The 23,451-nt window shown below is 38.0% G+C and overlaps 1 protein-coding gene across 4 annotated transcripts in view; it reads right to left on the reverse strand.

Annotated features, from left to right (window-relative positions):
- Nucleotides 1-72: 72 nt before the first annotated feature.
- PCCB (propionyl-CoA carboxylase subunit beta) overlaps nt 73-23,451 on the reverse strand; it is a 104,300-nt gene continuing 80,921 nt past the window's right edge. For 2 of the 4 annotated variants that reach the window (XM_026497091.3, XM_057315814.1), the window contains exons 10-15: nt 15,942-16,065; nt 3,737-3,844; nt 3,380-3,480; nt 2,877-2,975; nt 1,416-1,515; nt 73-389 (exon numbers count right to left, since the gene is read on the reverse strand). In XM_026497091.3, coding sequence (XP_026352876.1) covers nt 268-389; nt 1,416-1,515; nt 2,877-2,975; nt 3,380-3,480; nt 3,737-3,844; nt 15,942-16,065 — 654 coding nt within the window. In that variant the 3' untranslated portion in view covers nt 73-267. Of the gene's footprint in view, nt 1,516-2,876; nt 2,976-3,379; nt 3,481-3,736; nt 3,845-15,941; nt 16,066-23,451 lie in introns of all 4 variants that reach the window. The other 2 variants (XM_057315812.1, XM_057315813.1) reach the window with 1 other exon arrangement.

Genomic DNA, 23,451 nt, shown 5'->3' on the forward strand with positions numbered 1-23,451 from the left:
TCTAAGTGACAATACTGTTTCCTTGATTTTTCAGATTTCTACCATAAAAAAATGAGATTTGCTCAAAAAATACCAGTTAAAACCAATTTTTAATAAAGCAAATAATTTTACAGTAAGGCATAAATGAAATCTTCCTAGAAATTAATAAACAGCCATTTCAAGTAATTACTGGTATTTAGATTTCCGGGTATCATGATTGCCAAAGGCAGGGATGGGTATGAATGGCCAGGCAGTAATTGGCTCCTGGTTTACTATCCTTTGATTCGTTTACAATGGAATATTTGCATGTTTCCTCCAAGGGCGCTGTACCTTCTTGCTGGCCAAGACATCCAGGTCACAGCAGATTCGGGCTCGTGTAGAAGAAGGCTGGATGATGTCATCCACAAATCCTGGTGAAGCACAGAAAAGGAAGCAGATCACCTGCATCCCCAGATAACGCCACCCCCCAATCTGTGTTCAGCCTGGGCACCATCTCTGGGGCCGACTGTGAGCAGGACCCAAGTTACTATAAGAGGGCATGAGCCCTGTGAACCTTCCCCTGCATTCTGAGAGCAGCCCTGTTCCTCTGGCAGGGCCCCAACTTTTGCACGTGGCAAGAAAAGGAAATCTGATCCCCTTCCTGCCAAAATGAAGTCAACAGGAAATAAAAATTAAGAAAATACATTTGTATTTTCAAAAATCACTACACTTCCTCCTATCCCTGTAACATAAGTCCCTCTGCTAGGTGATTTCACCACTCCTCCCATCAAGGATTCCGTTTCCTCACGTGGCCTTGTGACTTGCTTTGGCCAACAGAATGTGGCAAAAGTGACACTGTGCAATTTCCAAACATAGGTCTCAAGGTGCCTTGCAGCCTCCCCTCCCACCTTCTTGCTGCCCTCAGGACACCACCAAGTACAGAGCAGCCTCCTTAAGAATAAGAAACCATGTGCAGAGAGTCTAGCAGACAGCCAACACCAGCCACGTAAGTGAAGCCATCTTGGACGATCCAACCCTGAACTACCAATTCACGATCTTTGCATGACTGATCCCAGGCAAGACCAGCAGAAGACCCATCTACCTGAGCCCAGACCAAACTGATGAACCTCAGAAACATGAGGAAAAAGGAAAAAAAAAAAAAAAAGTTAATTGTTTAAGCCACTCTGTTTTAGAGTGGGTTTTTACACAGTACTTAGGTAACTGGAACAACACTGTAAGAAATTCAGCCATTTCAGCAATGTTGTTTTGATCCTGGTTACCAAAGCAGCGTATAGACCGTCCTTAAGTGACGACTGCCCAGGGACAATCCCACCCCTCACTCATCTCCATATTCAACTGTAAGGGCAAAGGGCAGTTATATGAGACTTTGTGGAGTAAAAGAATGAGCAAGTGACCCAGCAAATGACCAACACTGCCCTCCCCACCACAGTTCCCACCTCTCACTGCAGCAGGAAAGGGGTTGGCAAACTTCTCGATATACTCTGCCCGAGCAGCTTCCACATTCTCGTGCCCTTTGAAGATGATCTCCACAGCACCCTGTCATGAGAGTAGTTAATGAACTTAATTGGCAGTCCCAACCTGGGTAGACCTCCCTCAACTCACTATCACAGTGTGTGGTTGTGAACTTCATGGTAAATCGAAGTGCCCTGGAGAGAAGTGCCAGGGCAAAGACGTATGCACTGTTGGAGTCAACCATCATGATTCCAGGGGCTACGTGATGGGGCGTTCAGCTGTGGCCCCGATCACAGGCAGCCCCAGCAAAGCCAGGAGCTTGCGTCCCCAAATTCCATCCTACTCCATCCACTTGCATCTATCCTTCTTTGAGGCCAAGATGTTTGTCCTGTTTTCCACCATTAGATCCATGGTCTCCTGCATCAAGGGAAGTAAAATGCTGTTCTCCTTTTTTCTTATCCTGAGTACACAGTTCAGTGGCCACAGGCAGACAGACTGAACTGCAAATGTAGAAGCTCAGAGGACTAAAAGATTAGCCCTGACCTCAGAACCCCTAAAAGTCAGCTATGGGGAGAGTCAAGGGAGTTATCTGGTACAATCCTAGTAGCTGTTTGAAAGCAGGAAAGGAGTGGGGACCAGGCTAAGCAACAGGAAGTACAGTAGTCCCCACTCTGCAGTTTCAGTTACCCAGGATCAAGCCCACTCTAGAAGAAGACAGATGAACCTCCTGACATCGGTGCCTATGTTCTTCACCTCACTCCATCTTATCGTCTCACATCACAAGAAGAGTGAGTACAAGAGATTTTGAGAGACCATATTCACACGTTTATTACAGTATATTGTTATAATCATTCTGTTCTATTGTTAATTTCTTACTATGCCTAGTTTATAAATTAAACTTTATCATAAGTACATAAGTATGTACATGAAAAAACAGCATATATAGTGTTCCGTATTATCCTGGTTTCAGGCCTTTACTGGGGGTGTTGGAGTGCACCCCCTATGGATAAGGGGGGCACTGCTATACCTTGCCCAGAGTCACCAGGGGTCAGAACTACAGTTCAGTTTCTATGACTAAAAAGAATGGCTCTAGGGCACCCCCTCCAAAGAAATGAGATGGAGTTACAGGGAATGTCCAATCCTCCCAAAAGCTAGCTCGTTCGACTCAACCCTTTCCCCTTTACTGATAATCTCAAAACCCCCTCAGGCCCTCCCACCCCAAGCACGATGATACCAGCATGTGCCTCAAGTGAGAGCTCAGGACAACAGTCAGAGCTGGCCCTGGGGCTCAAGATGGGAGACTTTCCAAGGCCTAGGCCCCAACTCCCTAGAATCCTGGCCCATCCGAGGAGTTCTAGGCTCTCTCCAACATTTCCCACCTATGAGCTCCTACAGGGAGAGTGCAGTACCTGGACCCAGGCAAAGGGAAAGCTAGAGGCCCTCACCTTTGCTCCCATGACGGCAATCTCTGCTGTAGGCCAGGCATAGTTGATGTCACCACAAAGATGCTTGGAGCTCATGACATCATAGGCACCACCATACGCCTAGAACAGACACAAATGCTAAACGTTAGAGCCTGAATCAAACAGATCATGTCCCTGAAACATCCCAGGAAGCCAAGTGAAATGAGGACAAAAAGAAGAGCCCTCCTGGGCTACTGAAGGCCCAATGTCTCTGAGGCTGGGAAGCCAGAGCAGAGAATACCTGGACACAACCCAGAGGCCTTTCACAGTTAATGTTCACTGTCTTTCCTGGCTTTTTCTTACTGATGCTTTCAGTTCCCAGACATGACCACTGCCACATCTGCTGGGTGTGTCCACAGGGCTATAAAAATGCTGCCCTCAAAAGATCTTTTTAAGGGTAAGCAAGGTGTACTCCTCTTCCCAGCCCTCCAAACATGGCCATGCTACTAGGAGTGGGCTTGCAGCCTCCGATACAAGTTCCTCACCTTCCTGGTGATGACTGTGACTTTGGGTACAGTTGCCTCAGCAAATGCGTAGAGAAGCTTGGCACCATGCCGGATGATGCCCCCGTATTCCTGTGCTGTGCCTAGGTCACAAGGAAGAGTTACTAGATACAAAAGTCCTCACAAGGTTTGACTGCCACTCTCAGCTATGAGGACTTCCCCTGCTCCCCAAAGGGCTAGGAGAGAGCCACCCCCACCCCATAGCCCCATCTTCCAGACACCTAGAATACAGAGATGTCACAAATCCTTAGAGAATTTTGCAAGAAAACCTCCAAATAAAGTGGGTGCCTTACTGGGCAAAACCACCTCTACTAGCCCCCACTTCTGTCAATGACTTACCAGGCAGAAAGCCAGGGACATCAACGAAAGTGATGAGTGGAATATTGAACGCATCACAGAATCGGACAAAACGAGCCCCTTTCACGGATGAATTAATATCCAAACATCCTAGAATGAGAGAGATTATCCATGCTGAGCTTCTGGGCAATTTCCAGTTCTACCCATATGGGAATGTGCCCTCAGCAACCATCCAGACCTGATTTTTATGGAGGCATCAAAGTTTCCTCATCAGGGAATGTAAAGGGGAACCCTTAACACTCCAGGAGAACACACCTGACACTTGCCAAAGAGGGTTCAGGAGTGGCCTCAGCTCTGAGGGCACAGGCTCTCTTGCTGGGAGCACAGCCTATTGCAAGCAGCGAGACTCTGCCTCATAAGCTGAAGGACTGCTGCCACCTGAGCTACAGCCTGACTTGCCCCCATGGAACCAGTAGTGGGAGGTATCGTTCAAGGGCTGCTCTTAGAGACTCCCTGTAGCTTGGAATCAGATCTGCCTTCACCAGTTATACCTATGGGCCTTGGGAATTTACTTTACCTTTCTGAGCCTGAGATTCCTCACCTGCAAAGTTGGGATGTTACTACCTCCCACCAAAGTTGTAAGGATTAAAGGGGATGGTATCTGTCAAGTGGCACAGAGTAAGAGCTCAGTTACTAGTGTACCTCCTCTCCTAGAATAGTTCCCAACATACTGTATGGAGCCACATTACCCTGATGCCAAAACAAGACAAGGACATCTTAAGAGAAGAACACCGACCAAAATCCCTCATGAACATAGATGCAAAAATTCCTGATATTACCAATCAAATCCAGCAATATATAAAAACACGAATGCATCCTGACCAAATGAGGTTTATCCCAAGAAGTCAAGGTTGATCTAACATGTGAAAACCAATGAAATTATACTAAATAGAGGACAAAAATCATATAGTCTTCTCAAAAGATATAAAGAAAGATCTGACAACATTCAGTATTCAATCGTAACTCAAAACTAGCAGTGGGGCACTGGGGTGGTTCAGTTGATTAAGCATCTGACTCTTGGTTTCAGCTGAGGTCATGACCTCCGGGGTGATGAGATCAAGCCTGGTGTTGAGATGAGTCTGAGCACAGAGTTTGCTTGAGATTCTCTCTCTTCCTCTCCCTCTGCCCCTCCCCCTGCTCACACACACACTATGTCTCTCTAAAATAAATACATAAATCTTAAAAAAAACAAATAAAACAAAACTAGCAGTAACCTAGGAGTACAGTGGAATTTTCATAATCTGATAGAGTATCTACAAAAAACAAACAAAAAAACCTTCTACACTCATGGATCAAAAGAATGGATAAATTCCCAAAGTGATCTATACCAGTGCTGGCCAAAATAACTTTCTGTGAATATTTCCTGACTGTACTATTCGACATAGGTAGCCACTAAAGCTATTAGGCACTTGAAATACAGCTACAACAACCAAGAAACTTGGTTTTCTAATTGTATTCCATTTTAATTACATACTATTAAATATTACTAATGATTAATTGATATTAATATATACTATATATTATAAAATAGTGTGATATAATTAGATAAAATAAATGACTAAAAATAAAATGTTATAATAGTTACAATAAATTAATTACATACTACTAAATATTACTATATACTATTTAATTTTCTTAGATTTAAAGTTTACTAAGCTAGCATACTGAACAGACCTATATTTTCAAGCAATTACTATCAAAATCATAGGCATTCTCTTATAGAAATTGATAAGCAGATTCTAAAATTCATACGGTAATACAAAGAAGACAGAATAGTTAAAACATTTTTTTTTTTAATTGGAAGACTTACACTAGTTGACTCTTTAAGACTTACTTACAAAGCACAGTTTCTCAACCTCAGCACTATCAACATTTTGGACTGGATAATTCTTTGTTGTCGGGGTTTGTCTTGTGTGTATAGGATGTCGAGCAGCACCTCTGGCCTCCACCCACTAGATGCCAGTAGCACCCACTCCCCTCAGAATCCACACCTATGACAGCCAAAAATGTTTCCAACATTGTAAGATGCCCCCAGGATCCTGATAGTGCCCCAAGTTGAGAACCACTGAGAACTAAAAGCTGCAATAATCAGAGCAATAAGGCACAGGCAAAAAGGTAGACAAAATGACAACGAAACAGGATAGACTGTGAAGAAATAGAACCACACAACTGACTTTAGACCAGGCACCAAAACAATTTAAAAGGAAGGAAGTCTCTTAACAAATGATGAAACAATTATCTGTATTTAAAAAACAAACACACACACACACACACAAACATGAAATTAGACTGTTTCACTCTATAAACTATATAGAAAAATCAATTCAAAATAGATCACAGACCTTAATATAAAACCCAGATTTACAAAACTAGGTAATAATACAAGACTATCTTTGCAACCTTGTAGTAGGCAAAGATTTCTTGGACACAAAAGCTCTAATCATAAAGAAAAAACATTCATAAATGGGGCTTCATCAGATGTTTAAAATAATGTGAGTCAAAAGACACCATTAATTTATTGAATAAATAAGTCACTAATCAAAAAAATATTTGCAAAACACATATCTGACAAAGGACTCATGTCCAAAATATATAAAGAATGCTAGAAATTATGAAAAAGAAACAACAAAGAAAACAAAAACAACAAAGAAAAGAAAAAATAGGCAAAACTTCCCTCTTGCTAAATGCATTTTCTGAGATGACAGAAATGTTCTACATCTTGTTTTGGATGGTGATAACAAGGTCGTGTACAATTGTCAAACTGTCAAGACCTATCAAAATGAGCATTTGAAAGCTGTATATTTTATTGTGTGTAAATTATAACTCGATAAAAGAAAAATGTTTTAAATCTCCCTTCCTTCCCCTCTATTCAAAAATCTATGTTAATGATCTGAAATAAAGAATCTGAGTGATAAGTCCCAGGAAAAAAAAAAAAAATTCTAAATTAAGAAACTGCAAAAAGCACCCAGAGGCTATACTCAAAATCAAACTGAAAAGAACGATGAGCACTGACAGCCCAAACAAGATGTAATCATTGGGGAAATGAACACAAATGGAAAACCTGTAGCCCTGAGCTACACGGGCTCCATGTCCAGAGGCCCGGTCTTAGCATCTTAGGCCTAGTACCCGGGCCATACAGAGAGCCTGGCACCCAAACAGTGCCAAGGAACCATGGCTAATTCCTACAAGAAAAAAATGAGAACCAAAACAAAGCTCCCTAACTGAGCCTCTGAAGATGCCTTCTAGTAACAGGGAATGAATAAGTCAATAAAACAAGTTTTCTTCAAAAAAGCAGTAACCTACTGAACTTCCACATCTTGCCACTCCATAAACATCACAAAGAATTTTTAAGCCTAGAAAAAGAGAAGTCAAGGAACCACAATGGAATCAAGTGTTCAGGCTCCAGCCAGAGCTGGGGAGGGCCCCTGCGATAGACATCCTGGCTATTTACAGAGAAATTTCCAGGACAAGCAAAGCACTTTCTTAAAAAGTGAGCCTATGAAAGTCAAACTGTACCTGCCTAGGTAGTCACGGGATGAGAAAGATCTTAAAGCAGACATAAGAAAACATATGAGGTCCATGCCAGGGAACGACACAGCTAAAAGGAGAAACGAAAGGAACGTATGAACAGTTATGAACTTATTGGAGGAACAAAATGTAATTTTCAATACGTGTGAATTCCTGACTTTAAAAACTTTTTCTAAACAACAAAATGGTGGAGTGGGTAGCTCCAAGCTCCTTTCCTCCAACAGAAACATAACAAAACAGGCAGAAACTCTGGAATAAGTGAAAGTTTACAACAACCAAAAGAAAGTCAAATCAAGAAAAAGGCAACTTAAGGGGTGCCTGGGGTGCTCAGGCAGTAGAGCATCAGACTCCTGATCTCAGGGTCCTGAGTTCGAGCCCCATGATGGGCGTGGTGCCTACTTAAAAAAAGAAAAGAGAAGAAAGAAAAAAAGAAAAAGGCAACTTAAAAATAGTAGGAAAGCCTTGTTGGCATTCTTAATTATACTTGCCCCACACTCTCCCTAGTTCTAAAGGGAAGAAAGAAGACCTCAGTCACAAATTATCACATAGGTCTGTTCTAACTTGTCTGAAAGACTGACTTTCATCTCTGTTTCACCTAACTTGGAACTCACCCAGGCCAGAAAAGTGGCTGACATTGCTCAAAAACAAAGGAACAACCTGCAGATATCTGGGTCAAAAGATTATTCTTCAGATCACCTAAGGCCTAGGAGGGGGAAAAAAAACAACAACAGAGAATTTCTTTGGGAAATCAGGACACTCAAGAACACCTGTGTATACAGGGGACTTCAGAAAGACACAGATATGCCTAGAACCAGATGCATGCTCAGAAAAGACCTGACAAAAGAAAATTAGAAAATATATTAAGATGAATGAAAATGAAAACACATTACAAAACCAATAACCTAAGAAGACCTTAATGGTTAACCTTGGGCTGATCCCTAAGTTCAGTTTAAGTCTGGCTAAGTGTTGAAGGACAGCCCCAGCATACAGCCAATTCTCAAAGACTAGGAGAGGTATTTTCTTGTTTGTCTGTTTTAGCACCTGGTGTTCAAGGCTATTTCTGTCAAAACGCCAGTTGGATACAAGCTAAGGAAAAGAAACTTCAGTGACCACATACAGCAAGGAATACAGTCTGCAAATATAATCAGGAAAAGTCACTACACAAATGGACTATTACACATTCAATGATCAACAACAAAACCTAGAAAAGGAAAATATGATTTCCAGAGTTACTACATTATAATACTCAAATGTCTAGTTTTCCAACAAAAAAAAAAACAAGGCTTACAAAGAAACAGGAAAACAGCCACTCAAATGAACAAAATAAATTGACAGAATCTGTCCCTGAAGAAGCCCAGACACTGAACTTACTAAAGACTTTTTTGTTTGTTTAAAATGTATTTATTTATTTGACAGAGAGAGAGAGCGCGCACACAAGCAGGGGGAGTGGCAAGCAGAGGGAGAGGGAGAAGCAGGCTCCCTGGGGAGCAGGGAGCCTGATGCAGGGCTCAATCCCAGGACCCTGGGATCATCACCTAAGCCGAAGAAATTCTCAAGACTTAACCAACTGAGCCACCCAGGCACCCCAACACTTTTTTTTTTTTAAAGATTTTATTTATTTGAGAGAAAGAGAAACAGAACACACGAGAGCACAAGTTGGGGGGGGCAGAAGGAGCGGGAAAAGCAGGCTCCCCACAGAGCAGGGACCCCGGGATCATGACCTGAGCAAAAGGCAGACGCCTAACCAACTAAGCTACCCAGATGCCCCTAGACAAAGACTTTAACTGTCTTAAATATGGTCAAAGAGATAAAGAAAATATGAACAAAGAAATTTAAAAATCAGGAAAACAATGTATGAACAAAATGAGAATATAATATCAAAAAGAAAGAAATCATAAAAAGGAATCAAACAAATTCTGGGGCTGAAAACTACTATAACTGAAATAAAAAAAATTCACTACAGGGGTTCAATAACAGATCTGAGAAAACAGAAGAAAGGATCAGGAAACCTGAAGATAATTTAAATTATCCAGTCTAAGCAAAAAGAAAAAATGAAGTGAATAGAAACTAAGAGACCTGTGAAATACCATCATTTGAACCAACATATGCAGCAAGGCAATACCAGAGGGAGGAGAAAGAGAAAAAAAGGACAGAGATTATTTGAAGAAATAATGTCCAAAAACTTCCCAAATTTGATGTAAGACATGAAGTGACAAATCCAAGAAACTAAGTAGGATAAACACAAACAGACCCCCCACTGAGCCACATTATCATCAAATTACTAAAAGATAAAGAAAGAGTCTTGAAAGTAGCAAGACAGAAGTGACTCACCATATACAAGAGATCCTCAGTAAGATCACCAATTGATTTCTGAGTAGAAAAACCATGGAAGCCAAGGGACAATGGGATCACTTAGAGCACTGAAAGAATAAAACTGTCAACCAAGAACTCCATGTTTGGCAAACAGTCCTTGAAAAGTGAGGGAAAAATTAAGACATTCCAAGATCAAAGTTGAAGAGTTCATTACCACTAGGGCTGCCCTACAAAAAATGTTAACAGGAATCCTTCAGGTTGAAATGAAAAAAATACTAGATAGTACCACACAACTGTATGAAGAAATAAAGATCTCTAGTAAAGGTAACTACATGGGGAAATGTAGAAGCCAATATTGTATTTTTGATTATGTAATACCATTTTTTTACTTCTTATGTGATTTAAAAAACAAATGCATCCCAGAAACTTTTACTGGTGAATTCTACAAAACATTTAAGAAATTATACCAATTCTCTACAATCTCTCCCAGAAGACAGAATCAGAGGGAATACTTCCTAATTCATTCTATGAGGCCAGCATTACACTATTACCAAAACCAGACAAAGACATTACAAGAAAACTACAGACCAATGTCTCTCATGACCATAGACGTAAGAATCCTCAACAAAATATTACCAAATCAAATCCAGCAATGTTATAAAAATAATTATATAGCACTTCCATGTGGGATTTATCACAGGCAGGCAGGTTCAACATTTGAAAATCAATTCATGTAATCCATTGCATCAATAAGCTAAAGAAGAAAAATCACATGAACATATCAGTAGACACAGAAAAAGTATTCACAAAATCTAACACTCACTCATGATTTAAAAAAACAACAACAACCCTCTGTAAACTAGGAATACAAGGGCAACTTCTCAACTTGATAAAGAACATCTAACAAAAAATCTACAGCTAACATCATACATAATGGTGAAAAACTAGAAGCTTTCCCATTAAGATCAGGTACAAGGCAAAAATGTCACCTCTCACCACTACTTTTCAAAAGTGTACTGCAAGTCCTAGCTAATTCAATAAAACAAGAAATATACAAAAGGTACACAGACTGGGAAGGAAGAAATCAAACTGTCTTTGTTCACAGATAACATAATAATCTATGTAGAAAATCCCAAAGAATTGGCAAAAACACTTCTGAAACTAATAAGCAATTATAACAAGGCTGCGGGATACAAAGCTAATATACAGGGGCGCCTGGGTGGCACAGTGGTTAAGCGTCTGCCTTCGGCTCAGGGCGTGATCCCGGCGTTCTGGGATCGAGCCCCACATCAGGCTCCTCCGCTGGGAGCCTGCTTCTTCCTCTCCCAATCCCCCTGCTTGTGTTCCCTCTCTCACTGGCTGTCTCTATCTCTGTCAAATAAATAAACAAAATCTTTAAAAAAAAAAAAAAAAAACCCAAAGCTAATATACAAAAGTTAATCACTTTCCTATATACCAGTAGTGAATTTGAAACTAAGAACACAATACCATTTACATAAGTACCCACTACCCAAAAAAGAAATACATAGGCATAAATCTAACGAAACACATTATAAGATCTATATGAGGAAAACTACACAACTCTGATGAACAAAATGGAAGAATTAAATAAATGGAGACATATTCCATGTTTATGGATAGGCAGACTCAATATCGTCAAGAGGCCAGGTATTTCCAATTGATCTCTAGATTTAACACAATCCCAATTCCAATCAAAATCCCAACAAGTTATTTTGTGGATGTTGACAGACTAATTCTAAAGAGTATATTGAGGGGCAAAAACCCCAGAACAGCCAACACAATACTGAAGAACAAAATAAAACTGAAGGATTTAAACCTAACTGCAAGACTTACTAAAAAGCTACAGTAATCAAGATGTGTGGTACTGGTGAAAGAATAAACAAATAGATCAATGGAACAGAACAGAGAAACCAGAAATAGACCCACATAAATACAATCAACTGGCCTTTGGCAATAAATAAATAAATAAATAAATAAATAAATAAATAAATAAAATAACAAAGGCAATACAATGGAAGAAAGATCATCTTTTCAACAAATAGTGCTAGAACAACTGGATGTCCGCAAGCAAAAAAATTAGACACAGACCTTACACTTTTCATGAAAATTAACTCAAAATGGATCCAGAGACCTGAATGTAAAACACAAAACTTTAAAAAGCCTAGAAGATAACATAGGAGAAAAACAAATAACCTTGGGTTTGGTGGTATCTTTCTAGATACACTACCAAAGGCAGGATCTATGAAAAAAAATTGATAAGCTAACCTCATTATAATTAAAAACTTCTGCTCCAGAGAAATGGGAAGATAACCACAGTCTAGGAGAAAATATTTGCAAAATATACACATGGTAAAGGAACTGCTACCTAACATATAAAAAGAGCTCTTAAAACTCAACAATAAGAAAACAGATTTAAAAATGAGCTAAAGATAAAAGGGGGGGTGGCACTAAAGATCTGAACAGACACCTCACGAAGGAAACAAAAACATAGAAATGGCAAATAAGCACATGATAAGATGCTCCGCATCATGTCCTCAGGGAAATGCGAATTAAAATGAGATACCACTGCACATCTATGAAGATGGCCAAAATCCAGAACCCTGGCTGGTAAGACCAAATCCTGGTGAAGACGTAGAACGACAGAAACTCCTGGCCTGTCAGTGTACATTCATCGGTTGTAACACATGTACCACTCTGGTTCAGGATGTTGATAGTGAAGTAAGCTGTGCATGTGTGATAGCACAGTATATATGGGAACTCTAATTTTCACTTAATTTTGCTGTGAAATTAAAAGAGCTCCAAAAAATAAAATTTATTTTAAAAAAAAGGATTATATACCATGACCAAGTCAGATATACTCCAGTAATGCAGAAGTGGTTCAACATACAAAATATCAATCAATATAATACACCACATTAATAGAATGAAGGACAAAAACTACATGACCATTTCAAATACTGCAGAAAAGGGATTTCACAAAATCTATCAACCTTTCAAGATTAAAAAAACAACTCAGAAAACTGGGAATAGAAGGAAATTTTCTCACCACGATGAAAGGCATATTTGAAAAACCCATAGCTAATATATTCAATGGTGAAAGACAAAGTTCTCCCCCTAAGATCGGGAAGAAAATAAGGATGCCTGCTTTCACCAATTCTATTCAACAGTGTGCTGAATATTTTAGCCAGAGCAACTAGACAAGAAAAAAAATAATAATAAAAGGTACCCAAATTGGAGAGAAAAAACTAAAAATATCTTTTTGGCAAAAAATATGATCCTACATAATATCCCAGAGAATCCACAGGAAGGCTAGGAAAGCTAATAAACTCTGCAAAGTTGCAGTTTGCACGATCAACAAACAAAAATCAGTTGTGTAGTTGTCTTTCTATATACTAATAATGAACAATCCAAAAAGGAAATTGAGAAAGTAATTCCATTCATAATAGTATCTAAAAGAATAAAACACATAAGAATAAATTTAACCAAAAGGTGAAAGCCTCGTACACTAGAAACTACAAAACAGGGGCGCCTGGGTGGCACAGCGGTTGAGCGTCTGCCTTCGGCTCAGGGCGTGATCCCGGCGTTACGGGATCGAGCCCCACGTCAGGCTCCTCCACTATGAGCCTGCTTCTTCCTCTCCCACTCCCCCTGCTTGTGTTCCCTCTCTCGCTGGCTGTCTTTATCTCTGTCAAATAAATAAATAAAATCTTTAAAAAAAAAAAAAAAGAAAGAAACTACAAAACATTACTGAAAGAAATAAAAGACCAAAATAAATGGAAAGATACTCTATGCTCACAGATTGAAACATTGTCAAGATGTTAATACTACCTAAAGTGATCTGCACATTCAATGCAATCTCTCTCTATCAAAATTCCAACATCCTTTTTTGCAGATTGGAAAAGCCAATCCTCAAATTCATATGGAACTGCATGGACCCCCAAAAGCCAAACCACTCTTTAAAAAGAACATAAGAAGACTCACACTTCCCAATATTAAAACTTACTACACAAAACTACAGTAATAAAAACCAGCATGTGGAGGGGCGCTTGGGTGGCGCAGTCGTTAAGTGTCTGCCTTCGGCTCAGGGCGTGATCCCGGCGTTGTGGGATTGAGCCCCACATCGGGCTCCTCCACTGGGAGCCTGCTTCTTCCTCTCCCACTCCCCCTGCTTGTGTTCCCTCTCTCGCTGGCTGTCTCTCTCTCTGTCAAATAAATAAATAAAATCTTTAAAAAAAAAGAAAAGAAAAGAAAAGAAAAGAAAAGAAAAGAGAAAAGAAGAGAAAAGAAAAGAAAAGAAAAAAGAAAAAGAAAACCAGCATGTGGATAAACCTAAGAGTCCAGGAAAAAAACCCATACATCTACAGCCAATTGATTTTTGACAAGGATACCAAGTTATTCAATAAGGAGAGAACAATCTATTCAACAAATGGGTGTTGGGATAACTGGATTTCTATGTGCAAAAGAATAAAGCTGGACCCTCAACTCATATAATATGTAAAAATTTACTCAAAATTGATCAAACCTAAATGTAAAAGCTAAAAGCATAAAATTCCTAAAAGAAAACATAGGGAGAAAGCTTCATGACATTGGACTTGTCAACAGGTACTCTGCCAAGCACAAGCAACAACAAAGAGATATTGGACTTCATCTAATTTTAAAATTTTTGTGCACCAAATGACATTATCAAGAAAGTGAAAAGACAACCTACAAAATGGGAGGAAATATTTGTAAATCATATAGCTGATAAGGGTTTAATATCCAAAATATAAAGCATTCCTACAGCTCAACAACAAAAAACAAGTAATTAAAAATGCACAAAGGAATCTAATAGATATTTCTCCAAAGAAGACAATACAAATGGTCAATAAGCATGTGAAAAGATGCTCAAAATCACTAATCACTAGGGAAATTTGAATGAAAACCACAATGAGATAATATTTCATGCCCATTAAGATAGCTATTATCAAAACATACCAGAAAATAACAAGTGCTGGAGACAGTGTCACATAACTGGAACCCTGTGCATTGCTAGTGATGGTGTTTCCTCAAAGTAAACATAAAATTACCATATGACTCAATAATTCCACTCCTAGGTGTATACCCAAACGAACTGAAAACAAGGATTCAAACAGATGCCTTGCATACCACTGTTTATTGCAGCGTTATCGACAACAGCTAAAAGATGGAAACAACCCAAAGTGTCCATCACAAATGAATGATTAAACAAAACTGGTATATACCTACAATGGAATATTACTTAGCCATGAAAAGTTAAAATAGAGTTCTGATACATGCTACCTCACTGATGAACTTTGAAAGTATTACGCTAAGTAAAATAAATTAGACACAAAAAGACAACTACTACATGATTCCATTTACATGGGATATCTAGAATAGGTAAATTCATAGAGAGCAGATTTAGATTATCAAGGTCTGGGGGTAAGGTGGAAAGGCAGTCTTCTTCTACTTGAAAAATTTCTGGAAGATAGTGGTAATGACTGCAAACAGTGTGAACATAATTAATGCCACTACATTATACCCTTAAAAATGGTTAAAACGGCAAAGTTTATGTTATTTACATACATAAATGTATATACACACGCACACATATATTTTTTTTTACCATGATAAAAAATATTGTAAAAAAAAATACACTTTTTTCTAAAGACAAGGTAAAATCGCCACGACAGAAATAAAAGATGAAGCTGGGAAAATAAGGGAGCGCATATTTCTCCCACACAAGAATTCAAAACAAACCTAAGAAGGAAATAGGAGAAAGGCAGTGTCTACAATCCCCATGCCACACTTCCAACTGTACCCAGAGCACAGCCACGGACGAGTCCCCCTGACCTGGCTGGCCATAGATCAGCTCTAGCCGTATCACCAGAAGGCTGTGGGGCACAGACACGGGAAGATGCTGTTAACTCATGACCCCCCAACTGTGTACCAGACACCACTAAAGACACTGGAGATAAAAGGATGACGAAGACACCGACACCCCTGCCCTCATGGAGCTCATAGTTAAGTGGGTGAGACCTAAATCTAACTAGGGGGAGACAGAAAGCAGACCTCTGAAAAAGTGAAGACCTTCTGAACTTGAAAAAAAGAAAGTTATCTATAAACACTTAAAAAATTAAAGTATGAAAGAAGCATTTTGAGATATGAACATTAAGAGAGAAAAGAACTTTTACAACAACATCTATCGGAGTTTCTTCTCTGGCCGTGGAGGCTCATCTGAGGAAAAGGCAGGGGACAGACACCGTGAGCCCAGGCAGCCCTGGCCCCCAGCTGCCACCCGAGGTTTGTGAGAGCTTCTCCCGCCTACCTGAAGCCACCTTAGGTTGGTTGCCAACAATTCCAACAGTCCTCCCATTCATTCTTGCAAAACCAACAACGATGTTCTTGGCATAATTGGGCATGATCTCAAAAAATTCTCGCTCATCAACAACCTGCAGGGATAAATTGACACCTGAGCTCAAAATGATAAAGAACCAGATACAACTACATTACAGAATTCCAGGCATTTACATTGTGAATGACAGAGCTGGCGAGCCCCCACCCACCACAAGTTCTGCAAGGACGCAGGGATGGCAGCACCTCCACCCTGCTGAAGGGGAAAACCCTCTTGCACACTGCTGGGGAGGATAAACCAGTGCACCCTTTTTAAAAGCTTTGTTTGAATTTGGCATTATTTTACTCTTTTAACCTTATTTTGAAATCATTTCGAACTTACATAAAAATTTCCAGAACAGTAAAAAATATATATATATATATATCCTTCACCCAGATTCTCCATTTAACATTTTACCACATACGTTTTATCGTTCCCTCTCTGTATCTTTCTCTCCTCTCTACAGTTCTGTATTTTTCTCTCTCTACATATGTACGTCTATACACACAATTTTTCCCTGAACTATTCGAGAGTAAGTTACGGACATGATGTCTCTTTACCTCTAAGTACCTCCGTATGTACCTCCTAAGAACAAGGACATTCTCACGCACTCAAAATCAGGAAACTAATACTACTATTATAAAACCTTGTTCGAATATTGCCAGTTATTTTAATAACATTCTTTTTAGCAACAAAAATCTGGTTCTAGAATCTAACCCAAGAGCACCAGGTGCTTTTTAGTAGTCATGTCTCTTAGCCTCCTTTAATTTCCCCCCTCAGTCCTTTTCTTCATGACATCTTTGAAGACCACAGATTGGTCATTTGGTTATCTGCCTTCCATTTGGGTTTAATGTTTCTTTGTATTTAATTTCAGGGTAAGCATTTTTGGCAGAGAATCAGAGAAGTGACCGTCTCAGTAAATCACATCAAAAGGCACATAATAGGGCGCCTGTGTGGCTCAGTCAGTTTAGTGTCAGACTCCTGATTTCAGCTCAGGTCTTGATCTCAGGATCGTGGGTTCAAGTCCAGTGTTAGGTTCCATGCTGGCGTGGAGCCTACTTTAAAAAAGGGAGGAGTGAAACATGAGAGACTATGGACTATGAGAAACAAACTGAGGACTTCAGAGGGGAGGGGGGTGGGGGAATGGGATAGACCGGTGATGGGTAGTAAGGAGGGCACGTATTGCATGGTGCACTGGGTGTTATACACAACTAATGAATCATCGAGCCTTACATCGGAAACTGGGGATGTACTGTATGGTGACTAACATAATATAATAAAAAATCATTAAAAAAATAAATAAAAGATAGTTTTGGCTGTTAAAAAAATAAATAAATAAAATAAAATAAAATAAAAAAAAAAAGGGAGGAGCACGTAATGTGAATTTGGCCATTAAAAGTGGTGATATATGCAGGTTTCTCCCCTGTAAAATTACTATTTTTCCATTTTTAATAAGTGTACTGTGGGGAAATACTTAGAAATGATATAAAAATCCTATTTTTCATCAAATTTTCACCCACTAGCTTTACAATTCATGATTCTTGCCTGACCCAATTTAGTGCTGTGACAGCTGCCGAACTATCGGCAGGATTTCCCTCACCCCATTTAGTAGTTGGCATTCTACTATCAGAAAGGTCTTTCCCATTTATTTACATCATCCACAAGTATGAACTTAGGAATTCTTGTTTTATTATATGGATTGTAATCTTTACCATCATTATTTTATGTTTAAATTGCCCCATATTTGCCAGTGAGAGCTCATTCAAGAGGGTTCCCATGCACTTTGATGTTTCTCCATCACTCTTTGAGCACTACGCTACATTCTAGAATTACCTTACTTTCAGGTTCATCTTGTACTTTTTCTTGGCCAGAGCCCACAATCAGCCATTTCTCCAAAGGGCTCAGGGAAGACTGTCCTAGAGGACAGAGCTAGAAAATCCATAGATACATACACACAAACACACACACATACACACTTATTTCTAAAAGTAGTATGAAAACATTGAGTTCATACTAATAACTCTAGTTCTAGTCCAATTCAACCACAGGATTCATTCTAATTTGCCCCTTACTATTTCAGAACTCCTTTCACCTACAGTACACACTGGACTCCCATTATCCTCAAAATGGACTTATTTAATCCTCAAATACAGAGAAACTGGTTTCAGAAATGCTACCCCATCTGACTGAAAACAAAACAAAACAAAAAACCTAAAATTCAGTACTTCTTTACAACTATTTGTTGCTGGACTAAAGGTATATAGTCAAAATACTGTGTTCAAAAGTTATTCGTTTGAAACACAGGTTCATTTGTTTTTATTTCATCTTAAAGGTTTTCCCTCAGTCTTGATTTTTTTTAATATGTAAACATTAACATACTTTAATGTCATTCCCCATCCCTTCCACCCTAATTCTATGCACCCTGTCATTAATCTTATTTTTTATCTCTCATGTGTATATTACAGAAATGAGTAGATACGTGCATACCTTTGTATTTCCCACTTCCGTCTAAGAAGGAAAGTAACCTACTACAGATACGCTTTAGCACTTCGGGTTTCTTCACTTAATATATCCCAAGAACCACTTCCCATCAGTTCACAGAGATCACGCTCGCTCTTTTTCCTGCCTCGTACTCTATTGTGTGGATATACCAAAGTCTACTCAACTAATCTCCCACATGTAGTTTACATTTTAAATTCGGGTTGCTTACATTATGTTGCAACTGCAAATAACACAACAGTAGTAACTTGTACGTCTACAATTTTGGATGATGAGAAGTCTATCTTCAGTGTAAATACCTGAAAGGTGGACTGCTGGGTTCACATGTAAATAATATCCAAATAATACCTATTCACATGTAAATAATACCCAAATTACCATATGCCCTTCCCAGCAATTTATGAGAGAGTCTGCTTTGCTAGACTTACCAATGGAAAATGTTTTCAAGTTATTTTTTGCCAATCTGACAGATGAGAAATGATGACTCAGTGTAATTTTAATTTGCATTTCTAACATAATGAGTCAAGTTGAAAATCTTTCCATATGTTTAAGGTCCATTTTATATATATCTTTGTGAGCTACCCATGGTTTTTGCCTGTTTTTCTATCAAATTTGATCTTTATTTCCTCAATTTTTAAGTTTTTTTTAACATATTAAGGATATTAGTCTTTTTCTTTTTAAAAAAAAAATTAGAGAGGAGAGGGAAGGAGAGAGAGAGAGCTCGAGGTGGGGGCAGAGGTGAAGGGAAAGGGAGAAGCAGACTCCCCACGGAGCAGGAAGCCCAACATGGGACTCAATCCCAGGACCCTGGGATCACGACCGGAGCTGAAGGCAGATGCTTAACCAACTGAGCGACCCAGGTGGCCCGGGATACTAGTCTTTTATTTAGGATCTACATTGCAAATATTTCCTCCTACTTTGTTGCTTGTCTTTTGACTTTCTTTACAGATTTTTGCTATGCAGAATGGGATTTTTAAATTTCTGACCAGTCAAACTTACCAATTTTTTGTAAAACTGAAACTGGATTTTGAGTCATATTCAAAATCCTTTCATTACTTTCCCCTGAAGTTAGGGAAATCCATCTATACTTTTAGTGCTTACAGGGATTTTTCACTTATATTTAGCTCTCTGATCTAGCTATGGTTCATTTTTGTTTTTGTGTAAAAACAAATCTAATTTTATATTTTTCTAACCAGCTAGCTATCCAGTTGTCCAGCATTTATTAAAAAGCTAACCTTTGCCCTGGAATTTGAGATAATACTTTTCTGTATTACCTATACTCTATATGTACTTGGACCTACTTCTAGCTTTTCTAGTCTATCCCCCTGGTCTGTTTGTGGAACAGAATCATACTGCTCTAACTACGGTTTGCTTTACTGCAGGATATGGCCAGAGTCTTTCTTTTGCAGTATAATCCTAGTTATTCTTGCACTTTTATTTTTCCATATGAATGTCTTTTTCTTACACTTAAGGGAAACTTTAATCTTTTTTTTAAATCAATCTAGCTTCAAAACAAGTTGAGGTTAATCCCTATGAACTGTTGTATAAATTTGTCCAGTTGTACTTTTAAAATTTTAATATTGCCTTAAATTTACAAATTACCTCAGGAAGAGCTGTTTTTATGATGTTAACCCAATAACCAGAACAAGGAATGCCTCTTCATTTGTTCAAGTCTGCTTTTATGTTTTTCAGAAGTTTTAAAATTTGTCCTATAGGGTTATTACTAAATATTTTATCTTCTTTGTTTATATGCTACCATAATGGGTTATTGTGTTTACAACAATTTCTATATGTTAACTTTATATCTTAGTCCTTAGTTGTTTCAGTTTCACCACATATTCTCTAGCATTTTTAGTATACTATATCACATACAAAAATAGCTTAACTTCTTTTCCAAAGCTTTTGCCTTTAGTTGATCTGCTTCTTGTCTAATTGCATTGGCTAATATCTCTAATAAAATGTTAATAGTGGAAATAGTATGCATCCCTGTCTTGCTTCTGATCTTAGTGTAACTAGGGTTTTCTTTATTAACATGCTGCGTTACTAACTAGAATTTAAATAAAAAAAAAAAAAGTACTCCTCAATTCCTATTTGCCTGGATGCTCCTATTAGGAACAGGCGAACTTTCTTAAAGGCTTTTCTTAGCATCTACGAAAATGATCATATGATCTCTCTCCCTTCTTTTGATTAATAAAATACATCACTAGATGTCCTAGAACCTTGAATTCCTATAATAAATCCCACTTGGTCATGATGTATAATTTTAATATGGTGTTGGAGTCTATTAGCTAACAGTTATTTGGTATTGTTGACCAATTCTGATAAGTGATACTAATCTCAAGTCTTTTGAAGTTGTCTTTATCAGACCCAGATATTAATGTCATACTTGCTTCATGAATTGGGGGGGGGGTGTATTTTTTACTGTCTATGCTCTCAGACAATATGGGTAGCATTATGACCCTCTGGTTTTTTAATGTTTTATGGACTTCCCAAATAAAACTTACCTGGGCCTTGTGCTTTCTCTGTGAAGTAACTCCTTCTATGGATTTTAGTCCATATAAGCTTTCTACCTCTAATGGGGTCAATTTCTGGTAAAATTCAAACAAATTGTATAGTTCATCTCATCTCTTATGATTCTTAAGTTTATATTTCTATGGTTATTCCTTCTTTTCATGTCATATTTGTATTTGTGTTGCGTTTTTAGTGGTCATTTTATTTCAATAATTACAGCTATCTTTCTATCTCCTAAATCATAAAATTCCTGCTTTGTGATTTCTTTTATAATATGTTGTTAGGTTTTTTCCCCTGGCTTCTTGAGCTGGGAGTTTAGTTCATTTTCCTTCTTTTATTGTTACTAAGCACTTAAGGCCATATATTTTCCTTGGCTCATCATTTTGAAAGTATTCCACAGATTTTAAAACGTAATTTTTTTTTAGAGTTCTGTCATTTTGACTTATATTTTCTCCTTTCAATCCAGAATAGAAAATTTTCAAATAAAACAGTGCTTTTGTTTCTGTTGCTATGAATTTATAGTTTCGATCAGTGTTCGTGATATTTTCACTTTATGGAATTTAACGATGCTCTCTTTTTGGCCTAATATATAATCAGCTCTTATGAATGTTCCATGCCTACTGGAAGGAATGATTTAATGCCTATTACAAGACTGTAAAGTCTGAAATAGATCCAGAAGATTTACCTATTAGTGTGACTAAGATTCTTTTTTTGGGGGGGAGGCATTTGACCTGCCTTGTTTTACTTATGTGTTGAAGTCAAATATTTGTTTCTACCTATGCTCCTTGGATTTCCCATAGTTTCTGCTTATTAAAGTTCATCATTTTATCATTTGGGACATAGATTTTTTTTTATACCACTATTATGAATTGTGGCTTTTAGCATGTGAAAATGTCTTTCCTTGCCATAATTAAAACTTTACGTCATCCAATATTAAGATCACAAACGTTGCTGTGTTGTTTCCATTCTCTAGTATACCTCTTGCCCATCCCTTATTTTTAACTTTTCTGAATCATTTTAAGTGTCTCCTATATACCACATATAGTTGGTCTTGCTTTATGAGACAAATTAAACCTCTTTTTCTTTTAATAAAGGAGATAAGTGAGTTTAATAAGCTAAACCATTCATATTAATTCACATAAAAGACATTTGGTTTTTACTCTTTATAATTACTCTCTATGAGCCATGTTATATTTGCTGTTTGTGTGTTTATACTGTTATTTACTAAGCTTATATTTTTGACCTAGTGGGTCCTTTTCTAATTATACCTATTTAATAAGGCTTCATCTGTTTATTATTTACTGTTTTATTAACTGGGTATACTATTTGTAATAGTATCTTTTGACTCACAACAATCAGTGAACTTATTCTGCTATACTCTTTCTTCTTTCTTATCCTCCCATTTTTTCAGTTACATTTTTTTTCTGCAACTAAAACACAGCGTTTATACATTGTCCTCCACCCTCATTTCCAGCCCTGCTTTAGTCTTAGAATTATAATTGAATAAGCACCATCAATCCTTTCATCGAAATTTCTCCTTGAAAATCTCTTCCTTGGATGAAGCTCATCTGCTAGAAGATTCCTCAAGAAATGCCTGGGAACACAGTATTCCCTCAGTTCTTACATCATTAAAACTGATTTTCTTTAGTCTTAATACACGAACATCAGCTTGGCCAGGTATAAAATCCTTATTATCATAATCTCTCTTTGAGTCCCCTGAAAGTGCTTTTCCACTGTTGCCTTGTTTTATGTGTTGCTTTTGAGAAGTCTGATGCTACTCAGTCTCTCATTTTTGTAAGGCAGAGGAAATTTTTGCCTCCATGTCCTGAGGATTTTTTATTTTAAAAATCTAATAGTCACACTGGGATATTTACTCAAGTTTGATCATTCTAGGTTAATTTTCCATGTTCAGTGGGCTTTTTCATTAGATAGCTCTAGGTCTTATATGTGTTTTCTTAGAACACAGTTTTAAACATTAATTTAGGTCTTGGTTTTTCTTCAGACATTCCAATTACATGTATGTTCACTCTTATCATCTACTTAAATCACTTTTTTACCTTTTTATCTTCAATTTCTTGGTTTTCCCACTTTTCTTCATTGTTCCTTATTAAATTTTATTCAAGTCAATTCTCCCTAAAACACTTTCTAATTCTGTTTTCATGTCTGATAAATAATTTTGGTCCCCCCCCCCATTTTAATTCAATCAGCTCTAACTTAACTTCTATTTCATGTCCATTTCGCCATGAGTTTGTAAGTTTCTGATTTTCATAATCTCAAATACTTACCAGAAGCTACTGAACTCAGACTGCAGTATGATCATCTACTTCATGACTGACTTTATAGCAAAGGGTGTTTTCTCAATTGAAGTTTTTTATTCTCATTTTTTATTTTATTATTTTTTTAAGGTTTTATTTACTCATTTGACAGAGAGAGA

The sequence above is a fragment of the Ursus arctos genome, unplaced genomic scaffold, assembly GCF_023065955.2.
Source record: "Ursus arctos isolate Adak ecotype North America unplaced genomic scaffold, UrsArc2.0 scaffold_20, whole genome shotgun sequence".
NCBI classification, from domain to species: domain Eukaryota; kingdom Metazoa; phylum Chordata; class Mammalia; order Carnivora; family Ursidae; genus Ursus; species Ursus arctos.